Source organism: Lolium rigidum, chromosome 2 (assembly GCF_022539505.1).
Source record: "Lolium rigidum isolate FL_2022 chromosome 2, APGP_CSIRO_Lrig_0.1, whole genome shotgun sequence".
Lineage (NCBI taxonomy): Eukaryota > Viridiplantae > Streptophyta > Magnoliopsida > Poales > Poaceae > Lolium > Lolium rigidum.
Genome location: NC_061509.1, coordinates 110,954,314 through 110,977,030, shown reverse-complemented (window position 1 = coordinate 110,977,030; position 22,717 = coordinate 110,954,314). Strand labels below are relative to the sequence as shown.

The window sequence follows — 22,717 nt, the reverse complement described above, 5'->3', positions numbered from 1 at the left end:
GGCTGTAGTCAAGCGTAGCACCTTGCCTAAGTGGAAGTTCAACTTACCAGCCTCCACCGAAGTGCGTATATTAAACAAGTGAATGGAACTAATGTGTCATCTGATGTGCATATGAGATCTGGTGGGGGATTGTTGAATGTAGATGGGCTGCAGCTCAGTAAGGCAACCCATATAGTCTACAATTCCTGAAATCTCAAGGCCCATCACGTTGGCAGCTTGGGACATCCTTGGGAGACATAGTTTAGTCCCACATTGCTAGTTGGGAGAGAGTTGGAGTGGTATATTAGGGCTGCTGTTCTAGTCATTCCAAGTGAGTGGGAATAGAAGGAGCCCTCGCGCACTCCTCCTCCTCCGTCCGCCCCGCCTCGCCTCGTCACGCACGCACGTCGCGTTTCGTGACGCGAGTTCGAATTCGAGACACACTCAAGGAAGCCTAAATTTTTGCTTGGTGCACCAACTGAGTTGGGTACGTGTCGACCTGCATGTGCATGTTCGCCGCGTGTCCCTGTCTTCCTACGCGTGGCAACGCGGTCAGGTCGGGTCGGCTTCCCAGGCTATACAAGGAGACAGATCAGATCTAGAAAAACATACAGTTCTCAGAACTCTCTAGTTCGTCTCTCTCGCGAAGTTCCTTTTGCTGCGCTATTCTCTAGTATTCCCCATCCCGGCGACTGCGTGCACAGCCGTCCGGGAGAGCAGGCCTCCGAAACTCCGTCCGTTGAGATCCTGCACCGGGAGACGGGCGATAAGATTTTTGGGGAGCGTCTCGGCGCGAGTGCTCGCTGCTGTTCGTCTTCTTCTTCGATGGTTCGGCTGCTTCATTGACAGATCCGACTACACCATGGGCGACATCAACAATACCCATGGTGGTGGTGCTGCTGCTGGTGCGACCTTCCCGGTCGCGATGTACATACTTTTTCTCTCCTACCTTGCACTGCTACTTGTTCCATGTTCAGATCTGATGCATGTGCTTAGTCTGATGTGTGTGGTTAAGTATGCTTGTGCATCTGTAATGTTGCTTTCGGTAATTAAACTCACACGGAAATTGCCTAATAATCGGCTGGTGGATCATCACTTGGAAATCACCCAGGTCATAAACCAAGATTGTAATCCCCCTGGTGTTTAATATATTCTCTTTTCCCCATAAAAAAAACCTAGAGAGAGAGAGGGGGACGTGATTAGACCACTAAAGCAAAGGCAAATGTAATATTTATTCTCATCAAGACAGCAGGGGAGAAAAGAGAGGCCAGTCTCAGTTACTTCCTCCACCTTTTAATTTTCTCGTACATATATGTATCTAGACGTTTACTGTGTAGGTTTGCTCATCATTTGGTTCACATCTAATTTATTTTAAAATATTTTAAAAAAATTACATCAGTGAAGAGAGGGAGTACTTACACTGGACCCGGCCCCTAGGTACGGAAAATAATTCTATAGGACCTGGTCCACAAATTCATTACCCGCGTGGACCAACTCCAGCAATTGATAAGTGGGAGTTTAAATCTAAAAGCAACAACTAAATCTATTACATTTTCTTTCTCCTGGCTACATGTCAATTGATAGAGTTGATCCTAGGGATGTAAACGGATGGGATCAGATTTTATTATTAGCATACCTATACCATATTTTTATGATAGATTTGGAGAAGATCTAATGATAATCGGTTACGGATTCGAGCCCGGTAATATCAGACCGTGGATTTCGAACAAAAACGGAGCGAACTTGAGACATAATAGGATTGTTCGGATTTGTATGCGCATAAGTAGATCCACAAACCATACAACCAAAGTAATTGATAAACCGAGTTCAACAAAACACTCATATTCGATAGAGTGACTACATAAGTGAGTTGTTGTTTAATGGACGAGTTTGGCAACTCACTAACTACTACATATGCTCTATTAGCTTTGAAGTTTTAGATCAAAATCGGATTATTCGGATAAAAATCATCGAATAATTCTAAATAATTTTTTAAAATGGATATTCTATTTGGCATATCATATCCTATATCGTATCTGGTGTCAAGTTCGGAATTGGATATCCTTATCCATATAATTATTTCTAAACCAGATATGGATTCTCTAAAACGGATACGAAACCGACTCAGTGCAGAAATTTTACTATACCTTTACATCCCTAGACCCTAGTTGATCCTCGATAGGTGGATATTTGTGAACCAGATTTATGAAATTATTTTCCCCTAGAATAGATACAGTAAACTTAAACAAAGCAGCCATTGCTTAGCCCACCCCAAACGTTCAAAAAGCCGCTCCCCCACCATCTTTTCCCGCACTTTCTTCTTTATCCCACAGTCCTCACTCCTAGTCCTAGCTCACTCGTCTCCCGGCCTGGCAGTAGAAAAGCCTCACCAATCCACGCACACAGACGCCGGCCAAACCAACCAAATTGGAGATCACAAGCAGGTGGAAGGAGATCGCAGAAAAAGCGAAAGCCGCCACCTCCGCGCCGGCCCGGGGGAGGAAAAGCGGTAAAGCTTAGCGGCGAAGGCGAAGGTGAAAGTGAAAGCGAAGGCCGAGGCTACGTAGATAAAAGCCGCACGATGGTGGTGGCGCAGCCTGCTCGGTCGTCTCTGCCGCTCGCGCGATGGAGCTCGAGATCGTGGAGATCGGGCCGTCCAGCCGGCCGCTGCGGTACGTGCCGGCGCCGGCGCCGCAGTGGCGGCCGCCCCCGCCCCCGCCGCCGCTCCCGCCGCCGTCGATGGCGTCGTCCTCGAGCACGAGCGCCGCGGATCAGGCGACCGCCAGCGCCGTGGCGCAGGCGCTGCAGTTCGACAGCGAGAAGCTGCCGCAGACGCTCGTCTCGGAGATACGGCCATTCCTTCGCGTCGCCAACCAGATCGAGGCCGAGTCCCCGCGCGTCGCCTACCTCTGTAAGACTCCCGCGCGTTAACTAACGCTCTACAGTTTTCTCTAGGCTGCTTTCATCCTACGTTGGTCGGGTCGGTGGTGGACTGAGGCTTGCCGGTGTCCGCAACATGTTCGAGAAATTCCGGCACCTTGGCATTCAACGCCCTACGTGTTTACGAGGTGAAATGCCTTGTCCTTGGAGATTCTCTTGGCGACTGTATTCAGGATAAAGAGACCAACCTCAAGAGATTCGAGCTCGTTTTGAGAGGCCCATTCGTTTCAGTTAAGGAATAATTGAATATTCTGTCTTGTGCTGTCCTCTGCCGCTGGAAGTTCATGGTTGCTGTTCACGAGTCCCTCGATCGGTGCTTGGTCATCTAGAGCTGCTTTCCAACATGGCTTAAGCAATATTGATGTTGTCTTAAGTCGCATGTGCTACTTCGGAGATTCCTCAACAGAAGAGGGACTATGTGGCACCTTGAAAAATATATTCTTCTCGAATATTCTCGTCTTTCACTTTCATGTAAAAGAAGAATATCATGTAGGGGTGTTCCAAAGTCGGAGTGATCTGTTCTATAACCATTGTTCAGTTTGCTATCAACAACTAATCAGCCAAATAGTTTCTTCCACAGAGAGCATTCTTCTCTAGTACCTCTTCTGCGTCTTTCCCTTCATTAGCCAGAGTAGATTCTTTCTAGATCATGAGTAGAGTAGGTTGTTGGAAGCCATGAAATTAGTGGTGGTTTGATCAGTAGGAAGGTAAAAAAAACACACCTCAGCTCGCATCACTACTGATAAGGTGGCATAACTCATGATATCATTGAAGAGCTCATTGGAGAACTCAATTAATTCCTTGATTCACTCTGTTGGAACTTGTTTTTCCTTGGTGACACTGAGCATTTTTCTTGGTCAATCACTCAATTTGTTTCCAATCCAGAGAAATATTATTACATTGAATGAATCTTGGAAAGAAAAAGTGAGTCATGGCCACATTTTTTTAATCTGTCCTTTACAGGCCGATTTCACGCCTTTGAAAAGGCTCATATGATGGATCCCCGCTCAACAGGGAGGGGAGTGAGGCAATTTAAAACTGCACTTCTTCAGAGGCTGGAGCAGGTATATACATGACAAATATTAACTTCATTCTCGCTGCATAAATGAAATAAGTTTGAACTTCATATCTTGAGGATTTGAACATAATACACATGCAGTACATGCATATCACATCTTAACAGACATCCTTGCTTCATAACATCAATGCACATTCTATTTATGCTTCACTGTGATGTAGGAAACTAGTAACTATATTTGTTGGTTAATAATGTGCCTCATGTTTGATTTACTTTCCAAACAGGATGAGAAAAGTACATTCTCCAAGAGGAAAGAAAGAAATGATGCCCGAGAGATTAAGTCATTCTATGAGAAGTAAGATATTTTTCTCAGATTCAAACCTGTAATGCAGATTAATTTCCTAATAACCACTGCTGAACCCCTGCCCCCAAACCAAAATGTGATTCCCATTTTTTCTACCATTTTACAGAAAAAGGCAAGCTAATGCACATGAACTCATGCCTGTCCTGGCAGAAGTTCTGAAGGCTGTTCTCATCGGGACTGGCTTGGAGGTTATGATGCTTGTCAGAAAATGATAATTATTATGTATGATGTGCTACCTAGTTAACACTTTCACAAATTTTCAGAGCCTTGCTGCGAGTGAAGATTTTGCAGACAAGTCAGGCTTATTCCGATATAATATTATTCCTCTTCATCCTAGATCAAGTCAACAACCAATCATGCTTCTTCAAGAGGTTTGCATATATTGTTTCTTTTCTAACTCAAAACCTCAACCATGATAGTATTTATGGAATGACAATTGAAGTACTCTTCGCAGAAAATAAACTTTAATCATGACCTACTAATAGTCGTGACTCGTGGCACCTTCATTTCTTATATGATGCAGAAGTCCCTGGATCCTTCTTGTTGCCAGAGCTTGTAATGATTTCTACAGACGATATTTGCCAAGAAAATGACCAATCCTCTTTGCAGAATAAACTGCGTGTACAAATAATAGTAGCAATTGGCTAGTGTTAAGAATCTGTTTCCCCCTTTCTCAAATATGGATGTGTAATTCTAACGTTATGTGTTGGTCTCACAATAATATAGTAGATTACACTACTTCTCTTTGAAATATACACCCTTTAGTTTGTTATGAGTTGCTGAGCCTGCATTCTGCATTTAAGCATTAACACTGCTATTAAAGACACATACCAGCTTGCATGAAGTTTTTTATGATATACTATTGTGCAGATCAAAGTTGCAGTGTCTGCGGTGTTTAATGTCCGCAGTCTTCCATTAGCTAGCATCAGGGATGAAAAAACTAACACAGATATTCTTCGATGGCTGCAAAGTTGGTTCGGATTCCAGGTAGACTAGTTATTATTCAAATCTCCGATTAATACCAATGGTTTTTTCTTGCATTTAAGCTAATGTGGCTTTCTTTTGTTGGGGGTGGGGTAGAAAGGGAATGTTGCCAATCAAAGAGAGCATCTCATTCTTTTGCTTGCAAATATGCATGCTCGGTTGAATCCAAAGTCATCCTCTGCTCCAATGGTAGTCATACATGAACACTGTTTGCTTTCTCTTTGTTTGGTCAAAATATTAAGATTAAATCTTGACATGCCTACTTGTAGCTTGATGACAGAGCAATAGATGAACTATTGGCAAAAACATTTGAGAATTATTTGACCTGGTGCAAATTTTTGGGGAGAAAAAGCAACATATGGTAAATATATTCGTTTTCTTTATTTAGAGTGGACTATAAATAATTGAAAATAAGTTTGGATAAATTTCGAGGAAATATTTTCTTACTTGTACTGCTTTTGTTTTTATTTGCACCTGCAGGTTGCCATCTGTGAAGCAGGAAGTTCAGCAGCATAAACTTCTGTACATAGCTCTTTATCTTCTTATATGGGGAGAAGCATCAAATCTACGACTTATGCCAGAATGCTTGTGCTACATCTTTCATCATGTATGTAAAATATGTGTCCTTCATATTTTTCAAAGTGCTTTGACTGTATTAATGATTCTAACCATGACTTAATTCCAAATACATTTTTGTTGGAATCAGCTCTGAAGTCTCAACGATAGATATATGTTTTTGAGCTGATATAGGTTTGTTTTTAAGCTGGTTCAGCACTTTGTATCTTCCGCCAATTTGGCATCTTTAATTTAGGGCCGGGCTAAGACCTTCTGTCTAGTTGATATCGGCCATATGAATTATCACTCATTACTAATAAAAAACTACCATGGCCAGAAGAACCGTTTTATACATATGAACATTTGATGACTACAAGGGACACGGCTTAACAATAAGCATTCTTGTATAATTAACATATGCTAACTGTTATAGTAAAATTGTTTCAGAACTCATTTTTGTTTTCTCAACTGTGTTGTTAAGTTGGCTAGCTCAACGGTATGAAAAAAAATTGTGCATAGAGATGGTCACATCTGCACTCCATTACAAAAAAAGGAAATTTTTATTGAAGTCACACTGTATTTATGTTGTATGGATGTCTTGCTTGTATTTTTTGTATGGTGTACTTATGATAGGCTCAAGCGCAAACTTCTGCAAATACGTCTGTACATTCAAACTATATTAAAGAACAGCAGACTGCGAAATTCTGAAATATCTGTTTCCAGAGAAAATGGCCAACCTCAATTAGCAGGAAAAAAGATCCTAAAGTGACCTTCCTTGCAAAAAAATGACATAATACCTTGAATGAGAGAAAATATCTAGAGTCACCCAATTTAATTACCAGTGTCAAATCTCTCTCTCATCTTATATAGTATAGTGCTACATCTTTTCTAATGAATAAAGCTTATATTATTTTTGAAAAGTCAAACCATGTAAAGTTTGACCAAGTTTCTACAAAAAATCATCAACATGCCAAAAACAATATCAATATCACTAGATACGTCTTCATATTATATCTATAGAATATCCTATTTGTTGATAATTTTTTCTAAAAGTTTGGTCAAACTTTACTTGGCTTGACTTTAAAAAATATATAAGCCTTATTCATTGGAATGGAGGGAGTACTACTTGTAGTTGAATTAGGAGACAAATCTTAATTTTTGGTTAGCTTTTTTCCTTCCCTGATAAGATTTTTGCAAAAAGGAGTTTAACCAAGTGTTTTACATGTTTTAAACAAAACACATCTACTCTTACTAGTTAAGCAATATATTTTATTAACAGCAATTCTTACCAGTAAGTAGTTTCTGGATTTGTGTGCCAAGGATTTGTGTGCCAAGGAATTTAACACAACGTTGTCCTCTACTTTTACGAATAAAGATAACCGCTTATTGTTTCAGATGTCATACGAGCTATATGGAGTGCTTTCTGGAGCTGTAAGCTTAATTACTGGAGAAAAAGTCAGACCTGCATATGGAGGAGAGGACGAATCATTTCTTAACAAAGTAGTGACACCAATATACGCCGAGATATCTGCGGTTTGACATCCCTACTTTTCAACACTTAGATTTAGCACCTTTGGAAACTGTAAAATGATGGCATTTTTTTCGTAACAAAGGAAGCTCTAAAGAACAAAAATGGAGTATCTGATCACTCAACATGGAGAAACTACGATGACCTCAATGAATTCTTCTGGTTAGTTACCATGTTTTGTTAGCTTCACCTTTGGTACTAAAATGTTGTACTAAATATATTATAATGCAGGTCTGCTGACTGCTTCAAACTTGGTTGGCCCATGCGCCTTAACAACGACTTCTTTTTCACATCAACGAAAGATAAAAAGTCTCATCAAACGGAGATACAAAATTCCAAATTGCCTCATGGATCCTCATCAGAACTAGGCATCGCTAATTCAGAAGCACCTGACCAAACACAGCAGGTAATAAATATTGGGACAATGACCATCTCACAATGTACATTTATGTATTCAGTCCTGCACATGGGAAAATTTTGATTGAAGCCCATGACACCTACACCCCCACACTTTTTCGAGTTTTTCTTTTTCGTATCTCTCAAACAATATAACAAATGGATTTGAAACTTTGCATGTCACTGAAAGATTACAACTAAAATGTGGCAAAATTAGTTCAGATTTTTTTCTTATGGAATACAAGTATATGTTTCCAAATATTTAGTGCTTAAAGTTACATGTAGCTTAACTTGACACTGAAATGTAGTACTCCCTCTGTCCCATAATATAAGTCCCATATAGCTTAAAGTATATTGGTTGTAATAACATCTTATATTATGTGACGGAGGGAGTATAAAATACATTTTTTCGAAGAGTTAGTATAAATATATTGTTTATCTAATTGCATAATACATAGTTTGTAACTCCACATTTTGAACAGATATAATCCTGAAACTTGTATTTTTCAATAACTTGCCATGTTATTGTTTTTTCCATAATGTAATCTAAGGATTTTCATGTACATCCACATGTTTGATCATATTTATTTGGAACAGTCGATTAACCTGTGCTCTTTTTCTTTTTCTGCTATTGCATATAGAAAACAGCAAGTGACACATCTCAGCAGAAGTGGCTAGGAAAAACAAACTTTGTTGAGGTCCGTTCCTTTTGGCATCTCTTCAGAAGCTTTGATAGGCTGTGGACACTCCTTGTGCTTGGGCTACAGGTTTAGTTCTCAAATTAATGGTTGGAAGTGATACATTTTAGATATTGTTTTATCACTTCCAGATCATTTGACACATTTTCTCATATGTTCTGTTTTCAGATTCTAATAATAATGGCATGGCATGGATTGGAAAGCCCTCTTCAGTTACTAGATCCACAAATATTCGAGGATCTCCTGAGTATTTTCATAACCAATGCAGTACTTCGAGTTATTCAAGGTTAACTTGGAATTTGGTATTGTATATGTATACCATGAATTTCTATCTTTTGATGAATTAGTACTAACACAACGATGTAACTCTTTTCCTATTATTTTGTCTTCATTCTTTTGTGATATGTGCAATTTTTTCCGTGCAGTGGTCCTTGATATTGCTTTCTCATGGAGAACCAAGGGAACAATGAGATTTAGCCAGAAACTAAGATTTGCCATAAAACTCTCTCTTGCAGTTACATGGGCGATCATTCTGCCCATATTTTATTCCAGTTCTCAGAATTACAAAGCTTGTTCTGCTAGACATCCTAAAAACTTTCTGGGAATGTTCTGCCTGTCGAAGTATATGGTGGTTGTGGCATTTTACCTTACAAGCAATGTGATTGGGATGGCATTGTTTCTTGTTCCAGCTGTAAGCAGCTATATCGAGACATCTACATGGCGAATTTGCAATATATTGTCCTGGTGGTGCCAGGTATGTTTTTACCTTTGCTAAAAAGCAGAACTTGTTTTCATTTACATCTTGTATTCCCTCCAATCCATAATAAGTGTCTAGTTTTAGTTTAAATTTGAATTAACCCCGACAGTTATTATGGAGCGGAGGGAGTAGTTAACATCAGAGAATATTGTTTGTTATGTAATCAGTTCAGCTGAGTACATTGTCCTGCTAACTTACTTTCCAACATAACTTGAGTCTACCTAAATTCCTGGCATAGTCCATATCCATTTACAGTTTTATTAGTCAGTCCATATCTCGTGCATGGCATTATAGCGTAATGAAGTACTCATAAATTTCCACTGATATGTACAGCCCCAGTCATATGTTGGAAGAGGAATGCATGAAGGCCAAGTACCTTTACTAAAGTAAATATGTTTATTATTGTTATTATTATTATTATTAATCCTGTATTTTGTTTTGGCCATTTGATATATGCTGAATACCCTTTCTTTGCCTCAACAGGTATACATCATTTTGGACAATTCTTCTGTCAAGTAAATTTTTATTCAGCTACTACTTTGAGGCAAGACCAATCCCCCCCCCCCTCTCTTTGTCAGTACATAGCATACAGAACACGTTTGTAGTTTCTATCCACCTTCTGCTGTATTATCCTTATGCAATATAGGTACAACTCAGATAAATTTTCTGATATATGTACAATGGGTTTAGTTTATAATGAGACAACATAGTTTTTTTTCGAGGTGGTGAGACAACATAGTAATACCATGAGAAGTTCTTTTTCACATTTTTATGCTCTACATCTACTTTATGTCACCCTGCCTCCTGCTACATTGTTTCTTTGTATATAACTTGAGCAGATTAGGCCTCTTGTGGAACCTACAAAGATAATCATGAACGTCAATGTCAAAGCATATGAGTGGCATGAGTTCTTCCCACAAGGTCTTCTATGTACTATTTTTATTTTTTCCATTTTCATCTTTTTTACCCAATAGGGCATTGCAATAATAATCAACACTGAAGTCTGAATGAAAATTCTATCTGTTATGTTTGTCACCAGTCAAAAGCAATGCTGGCGCAATTCTTGCTGTATGGTCCCCTATAATTCTTGTAAGAACTCTTCTGAACTTACAATATTAAATTGGCATATGGCTCATAATTAATGAATTTAATTCCATTTTCAACAGGTATATTTCATGGACACACAAATTTGGTATTCCGTATTTTGCACCATTTTCGGTGGCATGTGTGGTATTGTTCATCATCTTGGTGAGGTGAGATGAGGTGCCACTAAACACTAACTGTTTATTGAGATGTTATATATTCTTACTTTTTATATCATTTTGTAGATTCGTACAATGGGAATGGTTCGAAGTCGATTCTGTACCTTACCAGAAGTGTTCAATGCTTGTCTTGTTCCCCGCTCAATGCCGAAAGATAGAAAAGGGATACTGCCTAGTTTCTTGGAAAAGAATGTCTTTAAGGTGGAATTTCCTCATGTCCTCATACCTTGAAGTTCTTTCCTTCCATGTTGTTATTTCTCAGATGATATTAATTTTCAGAACTTAGGTAAATCTGAAAGACAAGACCCGACAAAGTTCGCACTGGTTTGGAACCAGATAATAAATAGCTTTCGCTCAGAGGATTTAATAAGCAATAGGTATGTTTTGATTATTTCAGTGCAACAGAAGTTTCATCAGGATTACTTCTTTTCCCCTTCATATTTCACTGATTTTGCAGAGAGATGGATTTGATGACAATGCCCATGTCACTAGAATATAGTTCTGGTTCTATTCGCTGGCCCTTGTTCTTACTTGCCAAAAAGGTATGTAGATCTATTATTGCTACACCGCAATCCCCATGGCCCAGGCGCAATACACTCTTCTTTTTCAAGCTACCGCTTAAGTTAGCAGACTACTTATTTTTGAAGACCTGTTGGCAATTGAGAGAATCTACAGTATATTTTACAGTAGGTGAATCATATTATAAGACAGATAGCTCAAAATATAATATAGTTTGAATTATACAGCGCAGACCTGCCAATACTGTCTCTTCCTATCATGTATAAAGTTTACGCTAAACAGTTCAAACATGTATTTCAAGTTGACTAAACATTTCAATAAGACCCACTAGGATAATATTAATACTAGATTTCTTCCATTTTTAGTCAAAGCTCCACCTGCTCTTTCTTAAACGACATGGGTTGGCGTTAGCATTAGCGATTTGTTTACTTTCATGTTACAAAATTTGGGTAGGAACTCTATCATTCAATGTTAGGAGTGAACAACTGGGTACGAGTCCAGTTCAGAGGAGGCCTTTGGTGCTCAACGCCACTCTTTGCTGACAAAGCAGCAGTCAGTTCCCATCAGCCATATGTTTTAGAAGCGTATTTTAAATATTTCTTATACTGTCTGCGCATATTTGATATATGTCTATTCCCTCTATCTATAAAATATGTCAGCAATATTTGTATGATCTGATTCTTGTTTTGCTTCCATGATAGTTTTCCAAAGCAGTTGATATGACAGCAAATTTTACTGGAAAAAGTGCACAACTCTTCTGGAGAATTAAGAAGGATAACTACACGTTTTGTGCAATCAATGATTTCTATGAATTGACAAAAAGTATATTCAAATTTCTCGTTATCGGGGATGTAGAGAAGAGGTAATCATTTTACTTCAACACTATCTCTATTAATGCATTTTTTTTCATGTTTGCAATGCATTGGCAGTACATGCTATCGGGAATATTATCATGATCTTCTACAGATTCTATTCAGGGTGATAGCGGCCATATTTTCTGAAATAAAAATGAGTATGGAGAACTCAAGTTTATTGATAGATTTTAAGATGGATCACTTGCCTTTGCTGGTTGAAAAAATTGAACGGTTGGCTGAGCTTCTGGTAAACACTTCACTAGTACCATTCTCCTTTTTTACTTTCTAGTTCACCATTTTACTGTAACCTATGCAAACCTCAAACCCATATCTCGTTTTTAATGTGATCGGTAATCGAAGAATTAGTGCATCGTGCCTTTCACACACTTGTTACTGGTGAGGACTAAATTGTCACAAGGGTGATGATAGAGATGGCTGGAACTACAGAAGTAGTTATCCGGGATAATAAAACGTTGACCAACGGGGGAACGATCCCTCCCTTGGCTATACGTTGTTAGGTAGGATGAGACTCTCCCCGCGGATGGACGCTAGGATGATAACCCGGTTTAAAGTCCACCCCTCCCAGCGAAATTACCGCTAGATGGGGATTCGAACCCGGGTGGGCTGGCTGCGCACTCGCTAGCCTTGCCACTGAGCTAGAACTCAGTTCTCAGTTATCCGGGATAATGATGGCGATGGGCATGAGGCGAGAAGTTCTTGGAGTTAAGGTAATGGATAGCTATACATTTTTTTGTGCACATCCCTTTAGTGGCTCGTGAGATGGTGCACCAGAGTCCAGAGAGCCAGCAGCAACCTAGGGCCAGCTGAGATTTCTTAGTTATCTTTAATTAGTGGTAGGCTGTTTTCCTCCCGAACACATATCTAAAAGAATGCCATTTTATTAAAAGAAACTATACTAAAAAATACACATAATTACAATGACCAGAAGAAACTACAAAGCCTAACAGCAACAAAAAGGCCATATTAGTGGTAGTTCTTATCCCTGTCTGACTGAATGTTCAGTTTGTTAGTTGGAAAGATAAGAGTATGGTACTGGCATCATTTTTTGAAGTAATATAAACTAGACAAAGTCTTTAAGGCTTTAAAAATCACACATCATTCTTTCTGAAGATACCGATTGCTCTTATCCCCTGTTACTTTACTAGCGTACAGTACATAATAGCTCTGTCATACAGAATGAAAAAGTATTACAGTGGCATCTCATATGGTGATAGGTCCACATGGAGCAGCAATTTAATTTAATTTCATAGGATGGGAGGGGATGGTAGTATATGGGGTAGAATCTAATTCGGGTGGACACAGCCTATTTTGCTAATGGAGAGTGTATATGTCCTTGTATATTCAATCCTATTATGTCAGCATATATGATGCAATTTCTGCCCAATGGTTATGCAGTATAAGAACAAACAAGGCCTTAGATTTGAGGTAACAATTTTACTTCAAGATATCATTGATACTCTGATCCAAGATATGTTTGTGGATGCTCAGCGGTAAGAACAATGGAATATTTGATCATCATATGCTTTTCATTCCCTTTAAATTGTGATTACCATGATAATGATCTCCTCTTTCAACAGTGTATTGGATCAGATTAACCCTTCTGACACACTGATCCCTGATGACAATGGAGTATTCGATTACTACAAACCAGAGCTCTTTGCGTCAATCAGCTCAGAATCAAAAATTCGTTTTCCATTTCCTGATAGTGGTCCACTCAAAGAGCAGGTCCAACATAACCTTTGATTAGCTATGGAAAATTTGGGAATTTTTGTAACTCTCTGAATGATGACATGCTTTGCCATATTCAGGTTAAACGTCTCTATCTACTTCTTAATACAAAAGAGAAGGTTGCAGAAGTACCATCAAATTCAGAGGCTCGACGACGCATTTCATTTTTTGCAACCTCTCTTTTCATGGACATGCCGGCTGCTCCCAAAGTACGGAGTATGTTGTCATTTAGGTAATAATTGTGCTTTTCAAGTTCTGTTACAACTTACGTATTCGTAAGATTGCTCACTAGCAGGAAGTTGATATAGCAGATAACCAACTTGACATGTTGTCAGCATTTGTATCCATACTATTTAATTTAGAAAATCCAAGAATTCAAATGATCTTGAAAACATACAAGTGAACTCCGAGAATTTCATAAAACATTATGGGGACAAAATCCCCAATCCATATAAAATACTGTCTACTCAGCATTGAACTTCAGTTAATCAAACTGTCCTTCTGGCTTGGGAAAAATAATATCAAATGCTTCAATTTTTGCAAAAGAAAATCCACCCAGTTCTCTAAATCTGTTCCTGAAATACAAGCTTCTGAAGACATCAAATGTTGTGATTCTATCTCTCCCTTGATACTGATAAAGTACCAGCAGCGTACCTACACAAAACATAGAACTCACATGTGTTATCTGGTGTCAGATTTTTTCCAAACCTTGCATTTACCTGACTCCATAGATTTTGCAACTACTTAGCCCAAAATGCATTATCCAGTACTCTTGCTAGGGATGAAACAAAAACCTTTAAGAAACACTCATAGAAATTGAACAAGAAAAAGTAGTAGACTAAGCTCCTTGGGCTGTTTAGCAGGCTGTGATTGCTTATCGAGGTTGATCACTGTCACATCACATGCTTGCATCTTTCCATATCTTTTATCATTTTGAGTCACTAATGGCATTGCCAATATAAATTTTCAAAACATAGGAACTTCAATACATGATTCAAATGGAACCAAATGCCACATAAATATTTTAAGCTCTCAATGATTTGGACATTTATGTGTTCAAGCAAATCACATCAATAAGATCTTACCAATACCAGTAGGAGTTCACATAGATATAAGCAAGTCATGTTCTTTACATCTATCACAGAAAATAGCAAATACAATTAATGAACATCTGATTTTCTTACTGACATCACAGTACTTTGCCCAGCATAGTAACTCCCTATTTCATGGAGGAAGTGAAGTTTTCAGATGAAGAGCTTCATTCAAATCAAGATGAAGCATCCATCCTTACCTACATGCAGAAGATATATCCAGGTTAGTTATGTTCTATTCTTTCATTATTCGCCCACTTTTGTTTTAATATCGCAGTTGCTTTCACTAGTTTCATCCATGTTCTCATTATTTTAGATGAATGGACAAATTTGTTGGAACGGCTTGGTTCAAAGATAACAAATGAAGATATCAGATATTGGGCTTCTTTCCGTGGTCAAACACTAAGTCGAACCGGTAATATGGACTATGTTCTCATACTTTGTGAAAACTCATCACTGAAATGCCTGTTTACAAGCTTTCTGACTTTTTATTTTGTATTGTGTAGTTCGGGGAATGATGTACTACAGGAAGGCATTGAGACTACAAGCTTTCTTAGACAGGACAAATGACCAAGGTGCGCCCAGAAACTTTACAGCCTCTCTGACTCTTTCCAGCCTGTCCTTATCATTAGATTGGAAACATGGTTTTAAAGGCGCCAAGGCGTCCTAAGGCGAAGGGGGGGCGCTCTGACGCTTAGGCGACGCCTAGGCGGATGCTTTGGACGCCTAGGCGCCTAAGGCGGGCGTTTTTCTAAGGCGGAGGGGGAGCGCTTGGACGCTTAGGCGTCCCTAAGGCGACGCCTTTAAAACCATGATTGGAAACATGTTTTCATTTCCGATAAGTGTGGAATTTTAATCAAACTAGACCAATTAGCACCTCAAGGTTTATCAGGTTGTTGTCATGTTTTTTTTAGCAAACTGGGTATGCTTCTAAGAGTTCACTTCTTTTTTAATTGAGCAGAATTATATAAAGGGCCTGTGGGAACTGAGCGAGGGCAAAATAAGAGAAACATCCACCAGTCATTATCAACTGAGCTAGATGCACTTGCAGATATGAAATTTTCATATGTCATCTCATGTCAGAAATTTGGAGAACAAAAATCTAATGGTGATCCCCATGCTCAAGACATTATTGACCTCATGGCAAGGTAAGCTTTGGATAATATAAAATGGTAGAGTAATTATTATCTCTAGAATCATGCTGATATTTTCACTTGTTATGTGCTCAATGAAGGTATCCAGCTCTTCGTGTGGCCTACATTGAGGAGAAGGAAATTATTGTACAAAATATCCCTCATAAGGTTTATTCCTCAGTTTTAATAAAAGCAGAAAATAATCTAGACCAGGTAATGATCTTAGCTTAAGCTCAAAAGGTAGATAAGCTGGCAATTTTGTCAGTTCAACTATCTATCGTCAAGCATTATGTGCACAACCATTACACTTTATTATAACAAATTTTATTATTTTCATCCAATTCCTCAATTGCTTGTGATTACTTGTTGATTACTACATAGGAGATTTATCGTATAAAGCTGCCTGGCCCACCCATCATTGGAGAAGGAAAACCCGAAAATCAAAACCATGCAATTATATTCACCCGTGGAGAGGCTCTGCAAACAATTGATATGAATCAAGTAAAGAACTCGACATTCTTTTATACTTGCCTCTTCATAGAAAAAACATTTATTTTCACTTACTTACGGTGCTATCAGGACAACTATTTGGAAGAAGCTTATAAAATGAGAAATGTCCTTCAAGAGTTTGTTAGGCGTCCTAAGGACCAAGCTCCCACCATCCTTGGGCTTAGAGAGCACATCTTCACAGGAAGGTCTATACTTTTTCCAATATATGTCTTTCAAACATGTAGTGTAATTTTAGTTAATATCATATTATTATTTGGGCAGTGTTTCATCACTTGCTGGATTCATGTCATATCAAGAGACAAGCTTCGTTACAATTGGACAGAGATTTCTTGCTGACCCCCTTAGGTGAAAACATAATTCTTATTTATCTTATGTTGGTAATGCTTTTTCCTGAAGTTATTAGTGTCTGTATATGGACAAAATCCATTCTCTAAAGTACATCTTCTATCTAAATAGCCATTTCCGTGACTGCAGGGTACGGTTTCACTATGGTCATCCAGATATTTTTGACCGGATGTTTCATTTAACAAGAGGTGGCATAAGCAAAGCATCTAAAACTATAAACCTGAGTGAGGATGTATTTGCTGGTAAGTAAAATTTTATTTCTATTCAAATTAAAGTTTTGATGCCATTTTCAAAGGAGTTGCATCTTTAATATTAAGTTTACAGGGTATAACTCCATATTGCGTCGCGGACATATAACTTACAACGAGTACATTCAAGTTGGCAAAGGACGTGATGTTGGCCTTAATCAGATTTCAAAATTTGAAGCTAAAGTTGCAAATGGAAATAGTGAACAAACACTTAGCCGTGATATCTACCGGCTAGGTCGGCGATTTGATTTTTTCAGGATGCTTTCATGCTATTTCACGACAGTGGGGTTTTACTTCAATAGCCTAGTATGCTCTCTCTCCCTCCCTCCTTCCCTCTTGATGTGCATGCTTGGGCTTCTGCCTGCACATGCACACTGCAAGGCCCACAAGTAATTCAGTTAAAAACATAAAATGTGGCAATTCCATGAACAAAACAAAACATGGCTACGGATAACAGAAGTATGTAAAGCGAAAGTCAATAGGAACTATCGGAATAATAATAATAGCAGAAAAGGAATTTGTGTATTCTGACACCTGACACTTTGTGTTTTTAGCTGGCAATCCTCTGTTCAAATTTTTATCTAGCATGCAAAAACTGTGTATCTGACTGCATTCCTCGGATTTCAGTATAATCAAGAAACATGTCCACTTTTCAACCTTGACTCTGAAACCAATTGTTTTAAACTTTGAACTCTTGAATCAGTTTACTCTACCACCTTCGCCCTATCCCAAACGGTTTTGTGCTGACTGCAGTGACGCGTGGCATCACTTTTACATCTTAGGACCTTGCCATGACAACAACTTGATAAAAATTATAGGAAAAAATGTGGAACCTTTTAGTGAATTCGAGAAACAATTCTTTTGTGTTGACGTTTTCAGTCTGACTATTGGAAAAAGTGTTTTATGAAATTGGGATTTATTTTTCAGATTGACTGTTAGAAAATTTAGCTACAAGCCATTTGTGGACTACTGTAAGTGTTTCTCAGATTCAAATTCGCTATGTTTTGAAGTTTCAGATTTTTCGACCAAATTATATTTTTTGTTACCCTTTCTGATTTTCCTGAAAAAAATACTTAAGTTGCTGACATGGCAACATATTGGGTCGAGCGGGCTTGGATTTGAGATTTTTAGGTTAAAAACAACAGGTTTTAGAGTTCAAGGTTGAAAAATTAGCATCTGCAATAGTTTAGAGTTGAAAATTGCACCATTTTATAATGTAATTTTTTCTCTTATACCTGTTGACTTGATCGAATCTTTCCAGTGATATATGGATAGTCCATTTTATCAAATCAGTAAACCAAACAGGCTTTTGATGTGTAGGGAAAATTCTATTTGATGTAAATTAGGAGGTTGAAACATTAGATCTGATTTAATTGCTTTACTTTTAGTTTTTTCTTTGATAATTGTATTTTGAGTAATGAAGTGTATTACCTCTTAATGTCTAAAGATGATGAAAATTCATACCACTCGTTGAAATTTTGGAGGTTAAGAGTATGCTTTTCATGTCTTTTTTCCTATAATCATAATCCAAGTGGCCCATCAGAAATTCAGAATACTATTACTCCTTATTTTCTGTTCATACAGGAAATTTTAAGTAATCCCTCGTAAAAAATATTTTGTGACATATAATACTTGAGCTTATCACCAACAATGATTCTTACTGTTTCAATGGGTTCATATGTTTTGCAGATATCAGTTGTAGGTATTTATGTTTTCCTATACGGACAGCTGTACTTGGTTCTTAGCGGAGTGCAGAGTGTTCTCTTGATTAAAGCTCAGACTCTGAATATGAAATCCTTAGAAACTGCCCTTGCATCTCAATCTTTTCTCCAGCTGGGACTGCTTACAGGGTTGCCAATGGTGATGGAGCTAGGGTTGGAGAAGGGTTTCCGAGCAGCTTTGAGTGACTTCATCCTCATGCAACTGCAGGTTGCTTCAGTTTTTTTCACATTCTCTCTTGGAACGAAAGCACACTATTATGGACGTACTATTCTTCATGGTGGTGCTAAATACCGACCAACAGGGCGTAAATTTGTTGTTTTTCACGCGAGTTTTACGGAAAACTATCAGTTGTACTCCCGGAGTCACTTTGTCAAAGCATTTGAGTTGCTCTTCCTTCTGATAATCTATCATATCTTTAGAAAATCTTATGGGAGGATTCATGTGATGGTCACATATTCAACATGGTTTATGGCAATGACTTGGTTGTTTGCACCTTTTCTTTTCAATCCTGCTGGTTTTGCTTGGCATAAGATTGTTGACGACTGGTCAGACTGGAATAGATGGATGAGGAACCAAGGGGGGATAGGGGTGCAGCCGGAGAAGAGCTGGGAGTCATGGTGGAATGCCGAGAATTCACATCTCCGTTACTCAGTGCTAAGTTCTAGGATTCTTGAAGTACTGCTCTGTTTACGCTTCTTTGTTTATCAGTATGGACTTGTCTATCATCTGAAGATATCTCATGACAACAAAAATTTCCTTGTTTACTTGCTTTCTTGGGTCGTAATAATTGCCGTTGTTGGATTAGTCAAGGTACATGCTTCATCTCCAAAACTCTTATGTCCTTGTTTCAGGAAACTGTGATTATTTATGGTTATACTAATTTATTTATGGTTTTTTGTAGCTTGTGAATTGTGCTAGCCGCCAATTGAGCTCAAAGCACCAACTCATCTTCAGGTTTATTAAGTTGTTGACATTCCTGGCAGTGGTGACTTCATTCATCCTTCTCTCGTGCCTATGCAAACTATCCATCATGGATTTGATCATCTGTTGCCTTGCATTCATACCAACTGGTTGGGGCCTCCTCCTTGTAAGTGTCAACATTGTACTCTACAAGTTATGCAATATTTTCATTCTTTTTTCACAATTTTTCTAATTCCTCCCCGGCCCACCGCACAGATTGTTCAAGTTTTGAGGCCAAAAATAGAATACTATGCAATCTGGGAGCCAATTCAGGTCATTGCGCACGCTTATGACTATGGAATGGGTTCCCTGCTCTTTTTTCCAATTGCTGTACTAGCATGGATGCCTATCATCTCAGCTATCCAAACTCGGGTTCTTTTCAACAGGGCATTCTCGCGGCAACTTCAGATACAACCTTTTATTGTTGGCAAAACTAAACGGAAGTAGTTGATAGCTTCATGCGGATGGGAACTGTAAATATGATACATTTGTTGGATAGGATAATAATTAGCCCCTGTATTCTTGTGTACATATATATTGTGTCGGAATACAGTATGATCGATAATCCTTTGGTACATGCCATTGATGAATCTAACATCTCAATTTGTGGGCCGACTTTGTTGTATATTCACATACCATTGATGCTGGCCCAAACTGTTGAACTTACCATTTTCTTAAGAAAAAATGGAACTGTTATTGTACAAGTCATGTTAGATTAAAAATACATATTAGAGTAGTGTTTCTTAGTGAAATAAACCACTGATTATGTTGGTAGATTTCGCAATTGTATTATTATATACTATGATTCTTCGAGAGGTGAAATGTTCTTGCCCGTTATGTGTGCATGTTTTTTTCTCGAAAAGTCCATCGATCTATTCATAATTTTCAACAACAATACAAGAAAACTTACAAGTAACAAAAAATATACTCCCTCCGATTCATATTAATTGACTCCAATATGGATGTACCTAGATACATTTCAGTGTCTAGGTACATCCATATTAGAGTCAATTAATATGAATCGGAGGGTAAAAAGATCTTTGGACCACCTAACGAAGAATACAGTCACTCGAACAAGGCATTGATGCACGGCTTTGACTAACATTTTATGTCCGTGGCCTGATCTAAATGAACCAAAACTAACATTTTTGGTGTCTAAAATGGGTCGGGTCACTGAAAATGCTCTAAAGATTGGGGATGCTCTATTTATTAAAGAAAAATAAAAGCATAATTCTAAAAGCATATAGATAAAGTCCAAAGTAAAAATTCAAATAAACTAATTTAAGTATGGCATACAAATTCTAGGGTAACCTTGTGACCTAAAAGCTGCAATAAAATCATGTACTCAAGTAAAAATAAACTTCGGTATCCATTACACTAAAAATATTACAGTGATTGAACTCTTCTTAAATATAGTCAATCTTTAGGAGCACCTCAAAAGCCTTTAAGGTCGCCCTCCTCTGGCGACCAGGGGGGAACCCTAGCCGCCGCCGCCCCTAGCTCCCCTCCCCCTCGCTCCCCTGCCTCGCCGTCGCCGGAGGGGGGCCGGCAAAGCCGCGCGCTCCCCGGGGAAGGTGGCGGCGGGGCGGTTTTCTTCCCTCCCGCGTCCCTGGTGAGAGGGAGCTCATCGGCGCGGCGACGGCGGCGGGCGCGACGGGCGGTCGGCGGGCGCGGCGACGGCGACGGGCGCGGCGGCGACGGCGGCGGGCGCGGCGGCGAAGGGCGTCGGGCGCGGCTGGCTGCGGGCGGCGCTTGGTGGCCGTGCGGAATCGCTGGCCATCCGGGCCCGATCTTGGCAGCGATGGGCGGCGTGGCGGCGTGTTGCTGGGCTGTGCGATGGCTGGGCTGGCAGCATGGGCGGTGGAGCCAGCCGGAGGCCATGGCGGCGGTGCTGGTTCTGGTGGCTGCGGCGATGGGCGGGCCCGATCTGGGCTCGTGGGGCCGCTTGGCTGTGCGGTGGCGGCTTCGGTTGGTGCGGGGTGTTCACGTCTGCGGACTTCGGCGGTCGTCCTCGAGCCCCGTGTCGGTGTTGTCGGCGTCCCCTCTATGTGGCGTTCCGGCGGCGCCCACGGTGATCTTCGGCGGTTCTCCGTTGGCTTCGGGCTGTGCTGCCCTCTGCGCGTCGGCGACTACGGCTTAGCGGTTGGAGATGGTGGTTTTGTGCCGGTCCTTGTTGGCGGGCGGGCGCGAGGTCTTGGAATTCTTCGCTGGGCGAAAGCTCTGTCTTGGCGGCCGGCCGAGACCGACGACGGTGGACGCCTCGTGGGCGCCGCATACTTCTTGAAGGCGTCGTCGAAGCGGGTGTTTCTTGTTCTCCGCTCGGGTTCTCCGGGGGAAACCCTAGATCCCTCGCGGGATCGGGCGTGGGCGGCGATCTTGCGTCGTTTTGCCTCTTGAGGCCTCGCTTTGGATGTCCACCGGACAAAGGGCCTTGTGGAGTGTTTTGGTGGTTTTTCGGCGGAGGCGGGTTCGTCTTCGGCCAGGCGGGGCGCGGCCTCGGGGCCGGTGTGGTAGTTGGAGCAGTGGCTCCGGTCTTTCGCCTCCGCCTGTTGCGTTGAGATGTGGTGTCGACCTGGTTGGTCGTCGACCTGTGTGGAGCGCAGCCTCGGGGCTGGCGTGTGGTGTCGTGTTGTACGGTTTTCGGCCTGTTTTCCTCATAAACGGGCCAACTCTTTTCCCCTATATCAATGAAAGGTAAAGCTTTTGCCTCGTTTCAAAAAAAAATATTACAGTGATTTGACACCAGCCGTAGGGGGCGCCGTGCATGTGATGCTTGCCGGCGAAAAGAAACACGTTCACTTGTGGTGATAAAAAAGAAAAGAGGCTCGACGACAGCCGTAGGACAGCAAGAGACGCGCATTGGGAGAGACTGCGAGCACAGTATCTTGGATAGGAAATGGTAGAGAAATTGATATGCCTTTACAAGGAAGGCACCACGCATCATATCGCAAAGGGCGTGAGAAGTCTCGTGTAGAGTACACATGTTGGGAGCAAGCAAAGTAGGAAGGAGCCGGTGCATGTGACACGCATGTGGAATCATGCATACATGCGATCGACCCTGTTTGTTTGATGCATCGTGAGAATGTCCTACGGCCACCGGGCACA

The 22,717-nt window shown here is 40.2% G+C and overlaps 1 protein-coding gene across 1 annotated transcript; it reads left to right on the top strand.

Moving 5' to 3' along the window:
* Window positions 1–2,815: 2,815 nt before the first annotated feature.
* On the top strand, window positions 2,816–20,338 carry LOC124692229 (putative callose synthase 8). The gene is made up of 41 exons (XM_047225549.1): window positions 2,816–2,890; window positions 3,883–3,983; window positions 4,222–4,292; window positions 4,408–4,489; window positions 4,565–4,672; window positions 5,172–5,288; window positions 5,382–5,474; window positions 5,555–5,646; window positions 5,766–5,892; window positions 7,236–7,373; window positions 7,454–7,530; window positions 7,600–7,774; window positions 8,406–8,531; window positions 8,631–8,748; window positions 8,888–9,216; window positions 9,553–9,605; window positions 9,703–9,763; window positions 10,059–10,140; window positions 10,259–10,308; window positions 10,386–10,472; window positions 10,548–10,682; window positions 10,761–10,858; window positions 10,939–11,023; window positions 11,702–11,862; window positions 11,978–12,101; window positions 13,271–13,365; window positions 13,453–13,600; window positions 13,684–13,835; window positions 14,811–14,917; window positions 15,011–15,109; window positions 15,201–15,269; window positions 15,656–15,842; window positions 15,929–16,040; window positions 16,209–16,328; window positions 16,407–16,522; window positions 16,599–16,682; window positions 16,812–16,924; window positions 17,007–17,236; window positions 18,620–19,462; window positions 19,554–19,739; window positions 19,829–20,338. The coding sequence occupies exons 2-41, from the start codon at window positions 3,912–3,914 to the stop codon at window positions 20,057–20,059; spliced, it is 5,553 nt and encodes a 1,850-aa protein (XP_047081505.1). The 5' UTR covers window positions 2,816–2,890; window positions 3,883–3,911; the 3' UTR covers window positions 20,060–20,338.
* Window positions 20,339–22,717: the final 2,379 nt, after the last annotated feature.